General features: G+C 41.8%; 1 protein-coding gene across 2 annotated transcripts in view; it reads left to right on the top strand.

Annotated features, from left to right (window-relative positions):
* ARHGAP21 (Rho GTPase activating protein 21) overlaps nucleotides 1–20,364 on the top strand; it is a 152,290-nt gene that overhangs the window by 119,067 nt on the left and 12,859 nt on the right. For both annotated transcript variants that reach the window (XM_038755966.1, XM_038755967.1), the window contains 8 exons: nucleotides 11,391–11,549; nucleotides 11,692–11,791; nucleotides 12,619–12,652; nucleotides 13,312–13,437; nucleotides 14,032–14,313; nucleotides 14,756–14,820; nucleotides 14,929–15,062; nucleotides 19,828–19,964. In XM_038755966.1, coding sequence (XP_038611894.1) covers nucleotides 11,391–11,549; nucleotides 11,692–11,791; nucleotides 12,619–12,652; nucleotides 13,312–13,437; nucleotides 14,032–14,313; nucleotides 14,756–14,820; nucleotides 14,929–15,062; nucleotides 19,828–19,964 — 1,037 coding nt within the window. The remainder of the gene's footprint in view (nucleotides 1–11,390; nucleotides 11,550–11,691; nucleotides 11,792–12,618; nucleotides 12,653–13,311; nucleotides 13,438–14,031; nucleotides 14,314–14,755; nucleotides 14,821–14,928; nucleotides 15,063–19,827; nucleotides 19,965–20,364) is intronic.

The raw sequence follows: 20,364 nt of genomic DNA on the forward strand, positions 1-20,364 counted from the left end.
AAATTGGAAGAACTAACTTTAACTCACCATCACCCATCCAGCAGGCAAATGAAGGAATCCAGATGGATAAGATTATTTTTTTTAATCAACAGACGTATATAAGAATCCCATTCTTCCTTGAATATGGAGTCTGTGTCAAAAGAGAGAGTAAAAATCAATAGTTTCAACAATTTGGCTTTTCATCAGTAGAAAAGTACTAAACTTTTGGCAATTGGCATGAATGCCTGAAACTCAATAGAGAAATTATTTGGAGTGGTCTTGAGTTCGGCAGTCCGCATCCCCAGTGAGAAAGTAAACTCATTGATGATCTCCTGGTGGTTTTTCACTCCTTCCAGCTTGTACAAATTTTCCAGTTCTCCTTACTTTGTGCAGTACACAGTGTTTTCTAGAATGGTGAGGATCCACAATTAAAGAGCTAGCTTTCATTTTGATTGATGAGTGAAAAGAAAGCAACGGCAAACCCTGTGGAGTGGGAGAGGTAAAACTAGCAGAAGTGAAACCAAGGAATAGATTCTACAGCTACTGCCATTTTTGTCTTTGCCGAACTGTATAAATTCTAGCCAGACTGGTATTACAAAACCAGAGTCCCAGAAGGTAACCAGATTGGATCCTTCCCAGACTCCTTCCCCTTTTTCTCTCTCCACACAAGCACAATAAAATAAAAAACAAGCAAAAAGTGACCATTAGTGATCAGTTTTCTTTTTATTTTTAGTTGTGCCTAATCATTTTAAAATGGTCATTAACATTAATGGCATTGGTAATCATTAAGAGCGTGCATATTTCTAAAAGCTCCGTATAATTATAGCACATCCATTTATTTATAAAACATCTTGAAAGTCATTAGCTGTTTGACTAATGAGACTAGGCATTGATTAGGTGTGAATTTATAGAACGCTAGGAATACTAATTGTGTTTAGGAATGTCAGTCCTCTGGATTTTAGCCAGTGATTGCGAATATTAAGGATTTTGCATTTTTTTAAAATCTTGATCTTGTGGGTAGGAAGTGCTGGGTCACCTCCAGTTTACAGTTTGTTTAATTTAATTTGATTGTGGTATTTGTTAAGCATTTACTCTGTTCCAAGCAGTGTCCTAAGTGCTAGGGTAGCTACAAGATAATCAGGTCAGGCACAGGGCCTGTCCCACCCAGGGTTTACACTCTAAAGAAGAAGGAGAACATGTATTGCAGTCTTATTTTACAGATGAGAAAACTGAGGCACAGAGACGTTAAGTGATTTGCTCAAAACTGTGCAGCAGTCATGGAACAGAGCTGGAATTAGAACCCGTGTCCTCTGTTGCCCAGGCCCTTGCTCTTTCCATTAGGCCATGCTGTAAACTCTTCAATCAATCAATCAATCGATTGTATTGATTGAACGCTTACTGTGAGCAGAGCACTGTACTAAGCACATAGGAGAGTACAACAGAATAATTAAGTGCATCTAGCTTTACTTCTATTTATTCTGATGACTTGACACCTGTCCACATGTTTTGTTTTGTTGTCTGTCTCCCCCTTCTAGACTGCGAGCCTGTTGTTGGGTAGGGACCGTCTCTATATGTTGCCAACTTGTACTTCCCAAGCGCTTAGTACAGTGCGCTGCACACAGTAAGCACTCAATAAATATGATTGAATGAATGAATGAATAGCAGACACATTCCCTTCCCACGACAAGCTTACAGTCTATGGAGTAATTTTGTTTCCTAGAAATATTCCTGCTCTATTATAAGGCATCCTGGCTTATATTGCAACCTGCAGACTCCACATTCCTTCAGAGATTTTTTTTTTAAATTTTGCCATCTGTATTGAAGCAAGCTGCTTAGCTGTTGATCCAACAGTCTATGTAAATTTTGCTGCATGTGGTAGCTCTACAGATGACTTTTCAGTTCTGCAGTCTGCATTCCTGTGGCATCTCTTGCATTTTAGTACTGAGCTTGCAGTATGGCCAGTTGTCAAAATTCTGCAGCTGGTTGGGCAGCTTTGCACCTGGCAATCAAGTTTTGTTACGTCTAGTATTGAAGTTCTGCAGTTTGCTTCCGAATTCGGCATCATATACCAAATTTGACAATTTGTATAAGAGTTGGCAGCCGGCATAATTGGCATATTATAAGAATTGAATGCTTACACAAATGTGCAACTTCTGTGAATTTGCAGTTGGTGCATGTCGTTGAGGGTCTATAAATAGGGGGTTCACATACTTTTGTAACTGTTGGCACATTTTGTGTGTCTGTACCACCACAGGGGGTTTCCAGTCATGGAGAGTTTTGCCTGGCCTGGCATGTGGTTGGCTTGTTGGCAGGGACGTATGTTCTTACAGGGCTGGCCATGGTTTTTTGTTTTTTTTATGGTATTTGCTAAGCCTGTACTATGTGTAAGGCGCTGTTCTGCGTGCTAGGGTAGATAAAAGGTAATTAGGTTGGACGCAGTTCAGGTCCTGCGTGGGGCTCACAGTCTCAATTCCCGTTTTACAGATTAGGGAACTGAGGCACAGAGAAATTGAGTGACTTACCCAAGGTTAGACAGCGGGCAAATGGCAGAGCCAGGATTATAACCCAGGTCCTTCTTACTCCCAGACCCCTGCTCTGTCTGATTCTGTGTAGTCACATCAGTTTGGACGTTGGCATAGTCTGGGCAGTTGCTCATCTGAACATTGTGCGATTTGCCGTTCCACAGGTCTGCTTGGTCCAGATGGCACTCTGTCTCTCTATTTAATTGCATACCTTTCACCAGGATGCAGATGGCACAGGTTAACCCATTTGTGTCATGGAATGCAAAGGCATAACAGTATCAGCTGCACAGAGTGAGTGGCCACGAAGAACTTGAAGCTCCGAAGTGGCCCGTCATTCCAAAATCAAAGCCAGCTTAGCCTGTGACATCACTTAGATTTATTCATGCATTTTCTGTCTCCTCGGCATCACACTTTTGCCCGGGGAGGAGTGATCTGGCCTGTGACCTAGTCTATTAATAATATGGTTTATATTTAAACAGAATAGCTTTTCAGATCATCCCCAAGGCCCTCTGACTTAATTGCCCCTGCTGCACGCAAGCTAGAATTGTAGATCAATATGATGCATTTTAATTCCTAGGATGATATTCCAACATACTCTCAGTACTACAGTCTTCCTGGGTAAGCGGCATGATTTATAAAGAGCAAATCTTGTCAAATCAATTTAATTTCCTGAGTAAGAGAGTGACGGGCCTTGTAGATAAGGGGAAAGAAATAGATGTAATGCACAGTCTGGACTTGAATAAGGCTTTTGATTCCAGTCAACAAAACAGTAATGTGTCTAGCTAGGAAGTTATTTCGGGGCTTTGCAGTTGACCATAAGTAGAGAGTGATGTGCAATAAGTCAACATGATTCAGAAACTGCAGATCAGGTGATAACAGTTTAGTCAGGCCTAAATGTGGTAATTCTTAGAATTTTCATCCTTAACTTGGATGAAGGAGGGAAGTGCCAGCCCATCCTATTTGTAGGTGTCATGCAGCCAGGTGGAAAATACCAGAATTCAAAGTGGCCTGGGCAAATGTGAGGCATATTTGGCCCAAAACAACCTGATAATCAGTAGAGCAAAAGTCTCTGTGCATTTGAGGACAAAAGGGCAAATGTGAGGCATATTTGGCCCAAAACAACCTGATAATCAGTAGAGCAAAAGCCTCTGTGCATTTGAGGACAAAATCCATGAGTGGGGACAGTTGTCAAGGCCTCGAAGGACCTTGTCATGGCCTGTAAGCTGTGGGAATAAACAAGGCACGGCCTTTCTGGAAAAAGCTGTCGGGGTCCCAAGGTGGGCTCACTAACCAGAGACAAATAGGCAGCACTTCATATTAAATGCTTGTTAGGAGAATTGTGTCTGCTGTGGGGCCCAAAATTTTAAGAGGCATGGAGAGAATTGGAGGCATCCAGGGGAGAGAGAAAATGAAAATACACAAAGGATGGAAAATAGTTCCGATTAGAGATAATGATAATGATGATATTATTATGATTATAAATCATATCATTATTGTAAATAATGATATTATTTTCTTGGAGAGGAGTGAGGTATTTTAAAGAGGACTTCAGTCGGAAGAAAGATGACTATAAACCGTCCAACCTTCTCACCAAAGACAATCTAGTGATGATGATGGTATTTTTTAAGCGCTTACTATGAGCCAGGCACTGTACTAAGCGCTGGAGTGGATACGACAAGTCAAGTTGAACACAGTCCCTGTCCCATGTGGGGCTCACAGTCTCAATCCCCATTTTACAAATGAGGTAACTGAGGCACAGAGAAGTGAAGTGAAATGCCTAATTGAGAATCCGTGACCTTCTAACTCCCAGGCTTGTGCTTCGCCAATTCACCAAGCTGCTTCTCTAGGAAAGGCCCTGAAATTGCAGCAAGAAAAATGTAACAGATGATGCGCAAGGAAAAACTGTTGACGAGTAAGGGAAATTTAGCCCTAGAAGAATTATCAAGGGAGGTTGCAACACCTTCAACGATTTGCCAGAATGAGTCATAGAATCCTAGAGCTGGAAGGGACTTCAAGGGGTCATTTGGCCCAGTTTTCTGCTTCCACACAGGGGAATGTTTTAGGCATTCAGATTAAATAGTTTTCTAACTAGGCGATGCCAGTGGTACAGCAGAGAGCACACTTTGTGCATTCAATGTGGTTGAATTTGAATTGGTTTTAACAGCCATACTTGCACACACCATGATTTAATGATTGTAGATGACTTATGGAGGTTGAAGCTTTTAAAGATGTTTATATATCAATCAGTGGTATTTACCGAGTGCTTACTGTGTGTAGAGCACTGTACTACATGTTTGGGTGAGTACGATGCAACAGATTTGGAAGACTAGTTCTCTGCCCACAAGGAGTTTACAGTCTAGAGAAGCTTACTGTTTATGTTTATGTATAAATAAAATGCACTTACAGCTGTGCATACAGAACTACATGAATTTAGAGACCTGCATAGATGTTAGGGGTTGTTCAGTCAAACCCTCAATACTGCCAAGGGTTATGGGATGTTATGACTTTTATAAATGGTAGAAAAACAGAGAGTGTGAGTGTGTGTGGGTGTCTCTCTGTGTCGGGTTTTTTTTCTCATTAAATTGAGTTTCCCCGAACCACCCTTTCACCTGCCCTAGTCCAAGCTCTAGATGCCTAATTTAGCCACTCAGAAATGTGAGCCCCAAGTTAACCAATTGATAAAAAATAATTTTTCAGACAGTTCAGAGATACTGTATGATCCTCTGACTCCCACCATCATGATTTCTCCTAGGCCTGTGACGTACCAGAGTCGAGAAGCAGTAGAGGCTGGGGAGAAACCATTCGGCTTTAGTAGAGTTGGGAAGGATATATTCTCCATGTTTTAAATAAGTTAAGAGGGAAAGAATGGATGGTCTCTGAAATGGCAGGCCAACAGGGGAAAGTGCCAGCCCAGGCTGGCCCCCGGAATGTTGGGGTCTCGGCAACTGTTAGGCCGGAGCAGTTTGGAATAAGGAGCAGTTGTCCTCTTCCTCGTCTTCCTGGAGTGCGTGTTGCCTTGCCTGGCCTGAGGCACGGGGAAGTCCCGTAACCTGTGTTCAAAGCTACCCCGAAGATGGAGGAGAGGAAAGAACCATTGGAAACCCCGAGCCCTTGGAGCTGGAAACTGCCGGATAGGCCAAAGGTTCGCTGTGGCCAAGTCTTCCCCCGTAATGGTAGGAGAAAGCCTGCCCTGAATAGAGTTTGGGAGGAAGCTAGGAGCACTGTTAGCTTCCATTTGAAAGGGACGTTGTTAGGTATGAGTTAGAAAGGGCCCCTCCCTCCCTTGCCCCCCACAGTTAAGATGGAAGCATTTTAGCCGGCTGAAGTTTTTCGGAAACTATTGGCACTTCATATAAACTCCACCAGTCTTCACTAGAGGAGTACATCCCATGATCTGCCTCAAGCCATCTGTTACTAAGGTCAAAAAGTTCCTACTTCATATTCCACCCATATTTACTTACTGAAGTCTGTTGTGTTCAATTTCATACCAAACACGAATGGAGTAAGAATGGTTCTTAAAAGGAAAATAATTACAGCATTCATTGTCCCTGTATCTCTAATATGTAACCCCAAGGCTGTTTCTGTCATTGCTTTATTGCTGTATCCAGTAATCCATAGTATTACGTTGTAGTTTTGAGACAGGTATCCATGTTAAAAATTGATTATTTCCCTCGAACAGAGTAAAATAAAATATGTCAAAGGTTAATTTTAAAAACACTTTTTATACATAAAGCTATGAATTTTTCACGTGAAAAAATTAATTTGGGTGCTCTTGTCGTATTTAACATTTGAGTAAAATCTCATCTGAATTTTTAAAATTTATCAATTTCTAGGTCTTATGCAGCAACAACATTTCCTGGTCATGGGTTTCTTCAGTAATATTTCTCCCTCCAGAGGGTTACACTTCACATCAGAACTACCAGCTGACATAGGCATCACTGTTTAGTCACCTGAGTTAATATAAGTTATCAGACCCTAGTGCCAACCCACTTCTCAATATTGAGGTGAGGGCTTTGTATTTGAGCTGGAAGAATGTTGGCTTTCTTTTGATGAGTCCTAGTATTCATTCATTCATTCAATCGTATTTGAGTGCTTACTGTGTGCAGAGCACTGTACTAAGCGCTTGGGAAGTACAAGTTGGCAACATAGTAATCCAAGGAAACTTAAGATTTCATCCAAAGTGTGGAGAAGGGAAGTCTTCCAGAAAAGTAACAAACCTTCCATGTATCCCATAAAATCTGTCTTGATTGATGACAAAGAAAAAGAAAATGTTAACTAAATTTGAATTTTTCCTCTTTTTTGGAAGTGGGGAGGGCTTAACATTTTATTTTAAAGAATAATTCAAAGGGGTAGAAGAGGGGATAGAAATCAGATGAAACTGGGCAAGAGCCTAAAAATCTATAACCTACTTATAAGGAACAAGCTGCAGTCAAACTTAGTTCTGCTGATCCTTCTTTAGTGCACGTTTTCCCATCACCTCAAATTACTTAGACTGTGCTTTGCATTGGAGTCTGTTAATTTATCTGTCACTGGAGAGCAGTATTCCTTGAGTGAAGAAGAATTTGAAGGGTTTTGGCAACACCATGGTTTTCAAGGATAAGAAATAGTGAGTATTACGCTCAGCTGGAATGATGGTAGACATTAAAGGGCATCGTTCCATTCTGGAATTTAGCCTACCCTTTTTTTAGAAAGATCAATGGGCCTTGGACCACAATATGGTGTCAAGTACATAGGTTTTGAAGGCAGTTGAAAGATGACCTCAGTTTTATGTTACGTTTGAAGCCATTTCAGCCCAGCGTTGCCTCCTAGTTTTAGTTTTGAATTTAATATAGGAGAGTGATATCCTCTGAATTATAGGTGGCATCTTTTCTTTAATAACAATAATACCTTGGTCTTTGTACAGCTCTTGTTTCCAATATGCTCTCACATTACATAAGCGCCTCATGCTGTGCTTTGCACACAGTAAGCACTCAGTAAACACGATGGAATGAATTACATATCTCATTTTTGCCCTCAAAGAAACCTTTTGAGGTAGGTGGAAAGGAGGGCTTATTATCACCATTTTGCAGATGAGGAAACTGAGCAGTCACACACAAGCCAGGGACAGAGCTTGGACTCAAACTCAAGTCCTCTGACTTCCAGACTGGCTGTCTTCCACTGAATCATACTGCTTATGTGTTGTTTGAGGGGCTTTTTCCTTTTCTTACATTATCTTTGTTTATCCAGCATCTGTTTGGAGGCTAATTTTATATTGACATGAATACATTTCAGGCCATTCTTCTTGCCTCGTTGTTTTTATTCTCAGTGATCAGGCTGTCACTGCATAGTATACTCCCCATTATTACTTCTTCAGGCATTTCATAAAAGGACAAGCCCCACAGAGTGCAGTGAGTGGTTGACATTCATGGGCATTTGTGCTGAGTTTTTTTCGGTTGGTATCTTTGAATTTTTGTGCAGTCACTTTTATATACTAATATGTAATTACTTTTTTCGTTCAAGAAGCACTTTTGTGCTTTCCTATATTTGGAAAGTTTCTTGTGGTCAGGGAACATGTCTATCACTCTGTTGTGCTGTACTCTCCCAAGTGCTCTGCACATAGTAAGTGCTCAGTAAATACTATTGATTGATTTTGATTCACATCCTGCACCTCATTGCCTTATCTCTCCCCTAATAGTTATCATACCTCGCAGTCCTTTCAAGAGTCCATGGACCACACCCAGGAAGCACTGAGCTTTGGGTTTTAAAAACACCAGTAATAAAAATGAAGACTTTTACCATTCTGGAAATCTTTCACCATAGGTAGAGTGGAGCACAGCTAATTATACCATTGTCTTCTTAACTGTAAATTATTTTCCTCTTTTAAAATTAGGGCCAGTTTAACTACTTCTGCAGCAGTTTCTCATTAAAGTTCTAAAACCCTCTATAAAGGATGCCTAGGTGTTTATGTCCCTCTTCTGTTCACTTTCTCTCAAATTAACCTCCCAGAGAGTTTACCTTTGAATTTTGATCGGCAAACCGTGTCGTCTTTTAGCAAGCCACTGGGAAGTGTCGCTAGTATTACTGTGTTGTTTCTGCCTATCCAGGTCAGGTTTTTCCCCAAAAGTGGAATTCCCTTGAAAGTTCCAAACCAATTCTGGGTGATTTTTCTAATTTGACCCCTGTCATAGTTTAATCCTCATTCAAAGCAATTCTGGACCGTATAGGTTGATGTCCTACAGCTTTTGCTATTTGGTTTTGCCACCTCCTTCTCTGCTCTTTTTTTTTTAACCTGTAGAGGACATTCCTTCTTAAAAACAGATTTCTATTCAATAACCTTAAAAAGAGGTGTCTGTGATTGGGTCTCACTGGCTTACCAGAGATTTAATTATTACCGTGATTTTCGTGCTGAAAAGTAAAGCCTTTTGGGGGCAGTTTTTAGGTTCAACTGATAGAAAAGCTACACAGGGAGATGGAAAGGTGTGTATTTTGCTCTATTTTCCAAACAACCAGCTCTGTGCTTTGTCCTGATCTGTTCCAGGGCCACTCTGATCCTCTTCCCTACTGTTCCTCCCATCACTTTGTTTCTTCCTTGGCTTGCCCTGTTCATTTCACTTGCTGCTCCATCCCCACCCCGGCCCCAAGAACCAAGAGTGGCTCTTACAAAGGTAGTGTTTGAGCTTTAGTAGAGGCAGGGGGCAAAGAGCAGAAGTTAGTAAATCACTCAACCTACAATAATTGAAGTGGGTTTTACAGTATGTGATATTTAAATAAAATAATAATTGTGACTTTTTTAAGCAGTCACTATGTTCTAAACACTGGTCTGAGCTCTGGGAGATGCAAGTTAATCAAATTGGACACTGTCCCTGTCCCCTCCACCTGGGGTTCACAGTCTAAGTGGGAGGGAGAACAGGTATTGAATCCCTATTTTACAGATGAGGAAGCTGAGGCACAGGGAAGTTAAGTGACTTGCCCAAGGTTACATAGCAGATAAATGGTGGAGATACATATATCCGAATTTCTTGAACATAGAGGCCATTTCTATGGGAGGAAAGACTACTGTCTCTACAGGGTGGAAATGGAAAAGTTTTGACCTGAGTAGATCTATTCCTGGTGCCAATATCTCTCTCTCCTGTGAAAAGGGATAGTAGTATTCTGATTGACACTTGGGAGTGTAAAGCTGACTGGAAGCTAAGAACTACTAATTTACATTTTGAAGGGAACTGTAGAGGGAAAGTTATTTTTGAACTGCTTTATCCAAATTGTATTTTCTCTAGTGGAAATTGTAAAAATTTTCTTTTGAAAAGAACTGTCAAAGCATATGAATTAAGCCCAAGATATTTAGGTATTGAAGATTATTCACGAAATGGAAAAGTTGTGATAGAAATATTCTTTTCTTCCTCCTAAAATATCAACGATTAATACCTGAACCAGGTCAGTAGTAAATTAGTTTTGTCCTTTTTAACTGAAGGAACAAAATACGTTTCACTGAACTGCCTTAGTACGTTGTCATCCAGTTAGGTTGTTTATTTCTTCACATTCAGGTCTAATTCTCAGGACAGCATTACTAAATTTTCATAGAGAAGCAGCATGTGGATAGAGCACATGCCTGGGAATCAGAAGGTCGGCTGTGTGACCTTGAGGAAGTCATTTCACTTCTCTGTGCCTCAATTACCTCATCTGTAAAATGAGGATTGAGACTGTGAGTCCCACATGGGACAGGGACTGTGTCCAGCCTGATTTGTTTGTATCCACCCCAGCGCGTAATACAGTGCCTGGCACATAATAAGCACTTAACAGTTACCACAATCATTATTATTATTATTTCAGAATGTTGTTTTGATGTCCATGTAGTATAATGTTAGTTCCATGGGGCAGCACAGTCTCTGAAGTTGTCCGTTGTACCAGAAGAAGATGACAGTGATGGTGAAATTCGTGGTGGAAGTGTGTGTGACTGAAAAGGCTTATGCAGGCCCCATGGTCTCAGCCACATCCCTCTAGACTGTAAACTCACTATGGGCAGGGGACATTTCTGCCAGTTCTGTTGTATTGTACTCTCCCAAGTGCCCAGTTCAGTGCCCTGCACACAGTAAGTGCTCAGTAAATACCATTGGTTGGTTGATTGATTTTGCACACACAAAGAGACGTGTTGTGCTGTCACATTTGTTCCCTGCAGTCCTTAGTACTCTTTTTTTCCACTTTTACCTCCTTGTTTCCATCAGCCTTATGGAGCTGCTGTCATTCCTTCCCAGACTGCAATATGCCAGGCAGTTACAGCTGTCGACTCCCAGTTTTCAGCTAGGATGTGACGTTCACATCCAGCAAATAAATGCAAGTGCTGGCCAATTTCACTAGACCTTTGAGAAGTTCTTTGTATTAAAATTCTCAGCACCTAGAAGTTCGTACACTCATTTAGCAGTGCAATTTACCACCTACCCTCACTCTATTTTGTCTTTAATTAATCCACAGATAGTGAAGTAGGAATGTCTCCGTGACTCCTTTGCATGTAGAGGACTGTGACAAATCTACTCAATCCCCATTTTAGGTTGAGAATTGACTAGACCTGGCCTTTGTCTGTATATATGTCTCCTTAATGCAGAATTGAATTTGTAAGTAGTCAGAATAGCTGCAAACGGTATTTTTTTTTTTCTAATTGTCTTTTTATGTGAAACTGGAGAGGTCTTGAGGAATCTTATTTAAGGAGATTCTAATTAGAATAAGTATGTATACTTATTATGTATACTTAGTATGTATACTTCTCGGATTGGACAGATTTGAATTTGCAAAGCAGTCAGGTGGGCAGTTTCTTCTGAGCTAAGCTTTCACACACCAAATATAAGCATAAAAACTAAGAGTTGCTGATGCTGAAATTAGGACACTCAATTTGCCAATGTGTTGCTTGTTACCTTGTAGATGAGCCAACTAGCCCTAGCATTGATCGTGATATCGCACACATTCCTGCCTCTGCTGTTATTTCTGCATCAACATCTCAAGTACCCACGCTCGCATCAGGCCCTCCCAGCATCACAACGTCAGTCCCTTTAATTCGACGTCAGCTATCTCATGACCATGGTGAGTACCAGTGAGCAGCTCCATAAACCCACCCTCTCCTCCTTCCACCTTCCATTTGGGATGGAGAGGCGTTCTTTGAGACCCTTTCAATTGAAAGAGTCCAAGGGGGCTTGGTGATTTAAGTATTTGATCTTCCTTGCAGAATCCGTGGGGTCTCCTCTCCTAGATGCCCAGTCCGGTGCTAAAACTGAGAGGTCGAAGTCGTACGATGAAGGGCTGGATGATTATAAAGAAACAGGATTGTAAGTTACTGAAAAGCTCAATTTTACTTGTCTACGTCTATGTGCATGTGAAATGAATTTCATAAAGGTACTCCTGAGTCTATAGACTCACATATAGAGCATTGATTCAAAAAACGAGCCTATACTATTACTACTACAACACTGTGGTATAGGCAACATGGCCTAATGGAGAGAGCCCAGGCCAGGGTTTTAACCCCAGCTAAAAATAATAACTCTGGTATTTATTATGCGGCTACTATGTGCCAGGCACTGTACTAAGCGCTGGGGTAGATACAAGGTAATTGGGCTGGACACAGTCCCTGTCCCACATGGGGCTCACAGTCTTCATCCCCATTTTACAGATGAGGGAACTAAGGCACAGAGAAGTAAGTGGTTTGCTCAGGGTCACACAGCAGACAGGTGGCAGAGCCAGGATTAGAACCCAGATCCGTCTGACTCTCAGGCCCGGGCTCTTTCCACTGGGCCACGTTGTTTCTTCTCTGCTCCTTGCTGCTGTGTGTCCAATGGGAGGTTACTTAACTTCTCAGTGCTTTAGTTTCCGATCTGCACAATTGGAATACAGTACCTCATCTTCTTCCCCTTCAGCCAGTGAGCCCTGGGTGGGACAGGGACTGTGTCTAATCTGTTTATTGTGTAGCTGGGCTGGTGCTTGGCACCTAATCACTGCTTAATAAATACTATCATCATAAGCATTATCATCCCCTCAAAATGTTGTCCATTAAAATGTGAAGCTGTCTAGCACTGATAAAGGGGTGTGTGTGTGAATACCTTTGTATGGTGAAGGCATTTCTGGGCATATGTTCAAATATTATACTTTTTCTCAACAGGTCTTTTCAGCCTTCTAGCCTGAAAGGAATCAAGGTAGGTACTTAGGAGTTTCAGAGTTTTAAAAATGTCTTCAAGTTGTAGTTCTTATGTTGCCTCATGACTGCTGTTGAAGTTGTTCTAATTTTCTATTCTGATCATATCTGAAAGCTTTTAGGATACATGTTTTTCTCTCAACCCACAAATATACTTATATTGTTTGGTTGCACAAGAGTGTGTGTGTGTGTGTGTGTGTGTGTGTGTGTGTGCGTGTGTGTGCGCGTGTGCGCGCACGCGCACGCAACTGTGCATGTCTACTCATTAACAATTTGTGGAGCTCTCCCTCTTTGAGGTACTATAGGATGTGTTCTCAGGTTATTGTATGTGCTGAGCTGCTGTCTTCCAGTATGTGTGGATGGAATCATTTTAGAAAGCCTGTTACCGTAATAATTGCTTTAAGCCTATATTATTTTAGGTAGCTTGAAAGGAAATGAGACTCTCAAATGATAAAAAGAAATAACGGTGAATTCATCCCCATTTATTATATTTTTGCCATATTAGACCCTTTATAGTAATTCAAATTTCTCTGACCTTGAAATATTAGTTTTTAAAATGTAATTAGTATAGATAATTAAATTCAAGTGTTTCGATAAAAGTAAATCTGCATCTAAGTGATTTTAGAAGAGCCTGAATGCCGTATTCTGCTTTTTATATAGGTTTTAGACAGCCAAAAGTCTTCAGAAGATTCTGAATCTAGAAAAGATTCCTCTTCAGAAGTTTTCAGTGATGGTGCAAAAGAAGGCTGGCTCCATTTCAGACAACTGGTTACAGATAAAGGGAAGGTATTGGATTTTTAGTTGTTGAATGTGAAAATTACTTAAACATATCTTTCAAATGATGGGTATAAAGTTATGGAAGGGCTCTTCCTGATGTGTATTATTCATAATGATAATAATATTTGTTGCATAGTACTCCTGCAGAAGGACACCCAAAATACATCTAGCTATAATTAATAATGAGATCTGATGGAACCCTTTCTGAAACTTCTTGTTTCATATTTACCCTTTGTAGCATCTTCCTTATTGTTCAATTTAAAGATAACTTTTAAATTCTGGTTCAGAATGAATTAGTGAACCGTGATAGCTTGGGCATGAAGCTACCAAAATCAAGATAGGAGATGCTTTCTTTTTGCACTGAATATTCCTTCATATTGGGTGTTCCTGGTTAATTTTCCACAATTTCTGCTTCTTTTTTGTGAAAGCTCTCCTACTCCTGTTTGTCAGTGGCTTCCCAGCTATTAAAATTGCTAGGTTGGCTTAACAATGGCATCTCTATTGGAAAGACCTTGTGACTTGCCCTGTGGTGGAAGCTGAGCTGATCAGTGCCCTCAAAGCTCCAGTTTAGTCCAATATTCATTTTCTGTGCATTGTTTCCAGCGAGTTGGAAGCATTCGGCCATGGAAACAGATGTACGTTGTCCTTCGGGGCCACGCGCTTTACTTGCACAAAGATAAGAAGGAGCAAACAACTCCATCTGAAGAAGAACAACCCATCAGCGTGAACGCGTGCTTGATTGACATCTCCTACAGTGAAACCAAGAGGAAAAATGTATTTAGGCTGACCACTTCAGACCACGAGTACCTATTTCAGGCGGAGGACAGAGATGACATGCTGGCATGGATCAAGACCATCCAGGACAGTAGCAACCTGAACGAAGAGGTATTTATTCCAAGCGATGTAGGTGATCAAGATTTATGCAGTTTCTTCTTGGAAAAACTCAGACTCTGCCACTGGAAATCACTGCTTTATCACCACTGCCCATTTTCTAGAAACTGAAAAGTGTATTTGTCGGTAAAGGAAAAGTTCATCCCAGCAGCAGCAGCAGCAGTAGGAAGGGAGAGGGAGGGAGAAGGCGGGAGGGAAAATTAAGGCAGAATACAGGGGAAAGCAGTGCCCTATGGCAGTATTGGGGCAGGCATCGAATGCCAAATGAAGAAGATGGCAGCCGCTTCAAAAATAAGAGTTATGGCTGTACTCTTATTCCAGCCCTTTTGGTTGCTGGGAACAGTCTTAAAATTTAGCTGGAGATAATTTAAAGAGAAGAAAAAAGAGAGACAGTATCAGAAATTATCTTCAAATATTTCTCTCAACTTATTTTCAGGACACTGGAGTTACTAATAGGGATCTAATTAGCCGGAGAATTAAGGAATATAGCAGTCTGATGAGGTACGTAGAAAATTAAAGCAAATAGGTTTTTGTTTTGGGGGGGGGGGCTATAAACCTGGGAAATGCAAAAAAAAATAAACAACGCGCATCTAATTTGATTCTTTGCAGTAGCAAAGCAGAGCCATTGACAAAAACACCTCGCCCAAGCATCAGGCAGACTTTGCTTGGCACTAAATCGGAACCAAAGACACAGAGTCCACATTCTCCAAAGGAAGAGTCAGAAAGGAAGCTCCTCAGCAAAGGTATATCTTCTCTAGCTCTCCACATTAGTCATCTTGGGTGCATTGAATTCACTAGAGAACCCATTAGCGAAGTCACTCAGCAGTAGCAAAAAGTCTCTGATGACATTTTACTCTTGGTGGACAGTTTCTGCTAAGGCTGTTGGTACCAATTCTTGGAAGACTTAAATCTCCCTAGTTTCAGAACCATAAGTATGTGGAGATGGTAAAATTTCTGGCCCAACATCTTGGGTGGCCAATCAGTTCTTTTCAGGACTGAAGTAATGAAGGAAATGCAAATACAGTATTTACTTGCATAACCGCCCCCCCATTTTAATGCTTTTTCTAGTTTTAAAACAAGGGTGGACCTATTACATGGGTTATTTAAGAATTAGGCCTAGCAATAAGATGAGAAGGGAAGTAAGAAGGGGGAAAGGACGAGAGAAGGAGAAGACACGTAAACGGGCATTTCAGACTTGTTTTCTTCCATTGGTATTCTCCCAAGTGCTGCCTATCAGTGAATTAATTCTCCCACTCTAAGTCACAGCAGTCTCACCCTTCTGCTTCTCTTCCCTGGGCCTACAGCTCTCATTACTTGCAGTCATGTGGTACTAAAAATAATTTCTTGTTTCCACCTCAAAGATTGAATTGGGGCAGTTATGTTGTGGAGGCAATTACCATAGTAAAAATGATACACATTTGTTGGTGCTGGCCAAAAAGCTGTCGCCAGTTTGGAAGGAATGATTATTCCCCCAGCTGGTGGTGTATCCATTCAACGTCTGCCATAGACAATATCATCTAGGCGTATCGATGAATGTCTTGTGTGACAGAATCAAGAGCCTTACAGAAATCCAGGTAGATTTCAACTGCTGCTTCCCATTTATCTCCACAGCCTGTCGCTTTATCTAAAAGAGAATGAAATTCATTTTGCCCAACACACCAGATTGTCAGATTCATAATTAATAGTAGCTGCCTCCAGACTGTAGGTTTGTGGTGGGCAGGAAACGAGACTACTGTTGTCATGAACTCTCCCAAGCTTAGTATGGTGTTCTGCACATAGGAAGTGCTCAGTAAATACCATTGATAATAATGTTCTGAAAGCCTGTCACGTTCCTCCTTGGGTGTGTACAATTTCTGTTTCTCTCATATGTATCTACACTATTCATTGAAACAAAAATCACAATTTTCTTTAAGCCTGCTCTTTTGTACAGATTATTGCAGACAGTTGTAGCTAATCTGATAAATTCCAACCACACTATTCAATGCACAAGACACTTCCACTGATTGAGACTGCAGGTCCCTTACACCTTGGAATATTTGGATACTGAAAAATGTGGGCTTGATCCTATCAGGTAAACCCTTGCCCAGTTTTCCTGCATTCTCCAATAGCTATTATATTAACTAAGCTAGCCATGGTTCAGGTAGAAACATAGGCAGCCCAGGGATACTCGCTCCAAGGTAGCCCATTAGCTGTATTCCCCTCACTTTGGGGGAGCCTCATCTGTTTGTGCTGGAAGCCTAGTCTACTTTTATCCTCTGTTGACAGGCAGGCTGCAGCCTTCCAGTGGGTCTTGCAGGGCCAAGCCAGAGGCTCCTGCTTTGCCCACAGAATATCTCACTGTGGTTTTCTCCTCCCTGAACCGCCCGCTCCCCCCACCCCCCAAACCTTTGCAGGCTATCCTGCATTCTCTGGAGGCAAGGAGCTTTAATTCTGTAGAAGCAGTGTTATAATCCCCAAAGGGCTGGTTTACACAGCTACCAGCCACCCCCATCATCATGCAAGTTCAGCTGGCCTGTTCTGGACTTGCTGCTCATACTTTGCTAGTGACTTTCTCATCTACACTTCTCTTTTCTCCGCCCTCCTTCACTCCCCGATCCTCCTGCCTTATCCACATCCTCCTTCATTCCCCCCGCCTCACCTTCCTTTTCTCTTTTCTCTTCCTCAATCAATCAGTCAATCAATCAATCGTATTTATTGAGCGCTTACTATGTGCAGAGCACTGTACTAAGCGCTTGGGAAGTACAAAGTACAAATTGGCATCACAAAGAGACAGTCCCTACCCAACAGTGGGCTCACAGTCCTCCTTCTCCCCTTCAATGCTCAATCGCCATCATCAATGGTACTTACTAAATGCTTGCTATGTGCAGAGCACTGCACTAAGTACTTGAAAGAATACAATACAAGAGAGTTGATAGACATGTTCCCTGCCCACATTGGGCTTACATTCTAGAAGACTCTTAAGTTCACCCCCTTTGACATCCCTGGGCCTCTTACTGAAAGAAAGGCAACAGTGCCGTTGGATGGCACTCTTGACGACTGAGACTCATTACCTCAGCCTGCAGTGCTCACCCTGGGTGACAAGGAGTGATACAAAGTGCCCTTTCTTATTTTCATGGGCATAGGGTGGATGTGGTGGTCTCTCAATATTTCACATATACACAACCCTCTTCCAACGCAGAAAACACCTCTGTCTCCCTCTCTCCTCTCCTTCTCTCCTCCCCAAATATATAGGGAGAATATATATATATATATATATATATATACATACATACATACGTACATACATATATAGAAAACCTGAATGTGTGTGTGTATGTGTGTGTTTGTATGGATAGGTATATATGTATATATGTGTGTATGAATAGTTATGTATACCATTAACAAATAACAAATACCATTATTATTATTATTATACATATATATTCACACACATACATACCTATTCATGCACACACACACACACATATTCAGGTTTCTTTACCGTGGGTTTTGTCTAGAATAGAACCCCTTGTTATAGGAGAACTGAAAACGTTTTATATATGTGTGTGTGTATATATACACATATATATATATTCTTGACAAACCCTGTGGCAAGGAAAATTCACATTCTAGAGTGACTTTCTCCCAACATCACAGCCCATCATTTCCAGATATCTGCAAGTTGGCTGAAGAATAATAATATTTTCCTAGTTCTCTAATGAGGTTTTATTGAAAACATGTAGGGAAAACACATGCTATGGAAGAAGAGAGTGTACTGTCCATATGTTTGAATAGCTGATAAGGTAAAAGGTATTCAGGTAATGGCCTCTCCACTGCAGAAGGCAGTGCTGGGGCTCTCAGCTCTGGCAATTCAGTTGGCAGGCTGAGCCCCAGGACCCATTCTGGAGTCCATGAACCTTTGGGTGAGTTGAAGCAAGTGGAGGGAGGGTTGCTGACAAGAGCCAAAGTGAGATGCGATTCCAGCATGATCGGAGTAAGGAGGAATTAGGAGAACTTTAACTTCAACCTCAACCAGCACATTCTATTAAGCCTCCAAAGTTGGGATGAGTCAGTTCATCCACATTCAGGAGAGGGGTGGATGTGCGGTAACCTGGCTCCTCTCCCCATGTGGTACCCGGGAAATAATAATGATGGCATTTATTAAGTGCTTACTATGTGCAAAGCACTGTTCTAAGCGCTGGGGAGGTTACAAGGTGATCAGGTTGTCCCCCGGGTGGCTCTCAGTCTTAATCCCCATTTTACAGATGAGGGAACTGAGGCACAGAGAAGTGAAGTGACTTGCCCAGATTCACACAGCTGACAATTGGCAGAGCCAGGATTTGAACCCATGACCTCTGACTCCAAAGCCCGTGCCCTGTTCCACTGAGCCACGCTGCGTGAAGGGTTTTACGGGGCACAGGGGAACATCATGAGGGCTCCAAGCCTTGTATGGAGGATGTCAATGTGTTTTTCTCTGTAGGCACCCCCTAGTATCCAGTGGAGGAACTCATGCAGCTTCTGACTTTGGGAGTGAATTAGCCTGGCTAGCATAAAATCTCATTTTGCATCAAATCTTATTTTCTCTGAGGGTCAAATGGCTATCACGTGAAAAGCCAAGATGCAGTTTTTCTCCATGATTTTTCAGTAATGCAGTTTTGATCGTTAGACTTTGTAGAAATGCCTTCTCGATCATTAAAATGCCTTTATTTCCCCAAACTCTGGAGAAGCAGGTGCCTGGGCCAGTGAGCAGAATTCAGTATAGTCCACATTACAAAGTGTGAAACTGTCTCCTGTTTTTAGCACAGTAAATATCAGAGTTAGTTTTGTCATGTAGGCTTTGCCATGATGTGCTTAAGCACAGTTATTGGAAACAAACTCTTAGTAATTATCCAAGAAAGGTAATAAGCCCCGGGTGTCACTATTAGAGATGTTGGGGAGTTTGTAGATGGATTATGCTTGAATTTTCTGTGTTTTGGTGGGTAAATGAAGCTGTGAAGGCTCACAAGAGGTTGCAGTAGATTCTGGATTGACTGGCTGACTGCATGCCCTGTGATCTTGCACGCTTAATTAACTTTTCAAATCCTGAGAAAATCAAGTCCATGGTATGTTTTGCCCATCATTTTAATTTGTAAATTTTTGCATCACTTGCTATCTGTCCACTTAGGATGTGAAACTGAAAGCATCTTCTGAGGGAAGGTTAATGGACATATGTAATTAAAATGGTTGAAAATGCCTCACCTGTGAGGCAACTTTTATCATCTCAGGGGATATGTGCAACAGAAAATTAAAAACCCAAAGCCAGAATCCAACAGCATGTGTTGGGTGGTAAAACCAAAACCAGAAAGAAGCTGTTCTTGGAAACCAAGAGGGGAACAGGATGAGTCTGAGGGACAGGCGGAGGGAGGGTGTGATGTTTCTATCAGGCGCATCACTAAACGGTTATTTTTGTGCAGCCTGTTTTTACTTTTTGAATGTGTTTAACACTCCCCTTTCCATTCCAAACCCTCGCTGCTCTTCATCAACCACAAGATGAAACCAGTCCCCCAAAAGGCACCTGGAGAAAAGGGATCCCCAACATCATGCGCAAAACCTTTGAAAAGAAGCCGACTGCAGCAGCAACATTTGGCGTCAGGTTGGACGACTGTCCCCCAGCTCATAACAACAGGGTAGGAGCAACACCTTAATCTCCTCAGCCTCCACCGATTCGGTTATTACGTGGATCGTATCCATAAGCTGGCTGTGCAGGGAGAGCATGGCCACATATTCAGGGTGAGAGCCGGTAGCCCTCTTCCTTCTCCACCTGCTCCTTTTCTCTCCGTGGTTGTGGTTGATCTGAGGAGGAAAAACTGAGCTAGGCCTTCACCTCTCCTCCCTCCCTCCCTCCCCATCTTGGACTTTCTTGCAATTTCTATCCCAAACCTCATCCCCCTGCTTGACCAACCCACTGAGCGAGCCAGGAGGATGACTGCCCAAAGCAGGGGGCTGAGTCACACCGAAATAATCCACCTGGTTGCCAGAATACCTTCTTAGCAGCACGACTTCGAGTGACCTGTTGGACATAGGGTG

Source organism: Tachyglossus aculeatus, chromosome 13 (assembly GCF_015852505.1).
Source record: "Tachyglossus aculeatus isolate mTacAcu1 chromosome 13, mTacAcu1.pri, whole genome shotgun sequence".
In the NCBI taxonomy this organism is placed as follows: Eukaryota; Metazoa; Chordata; class Mammalia; order Monotremata; family Tachyglossidae; genus Tachyglossus; species Tachyglossus aculeatus.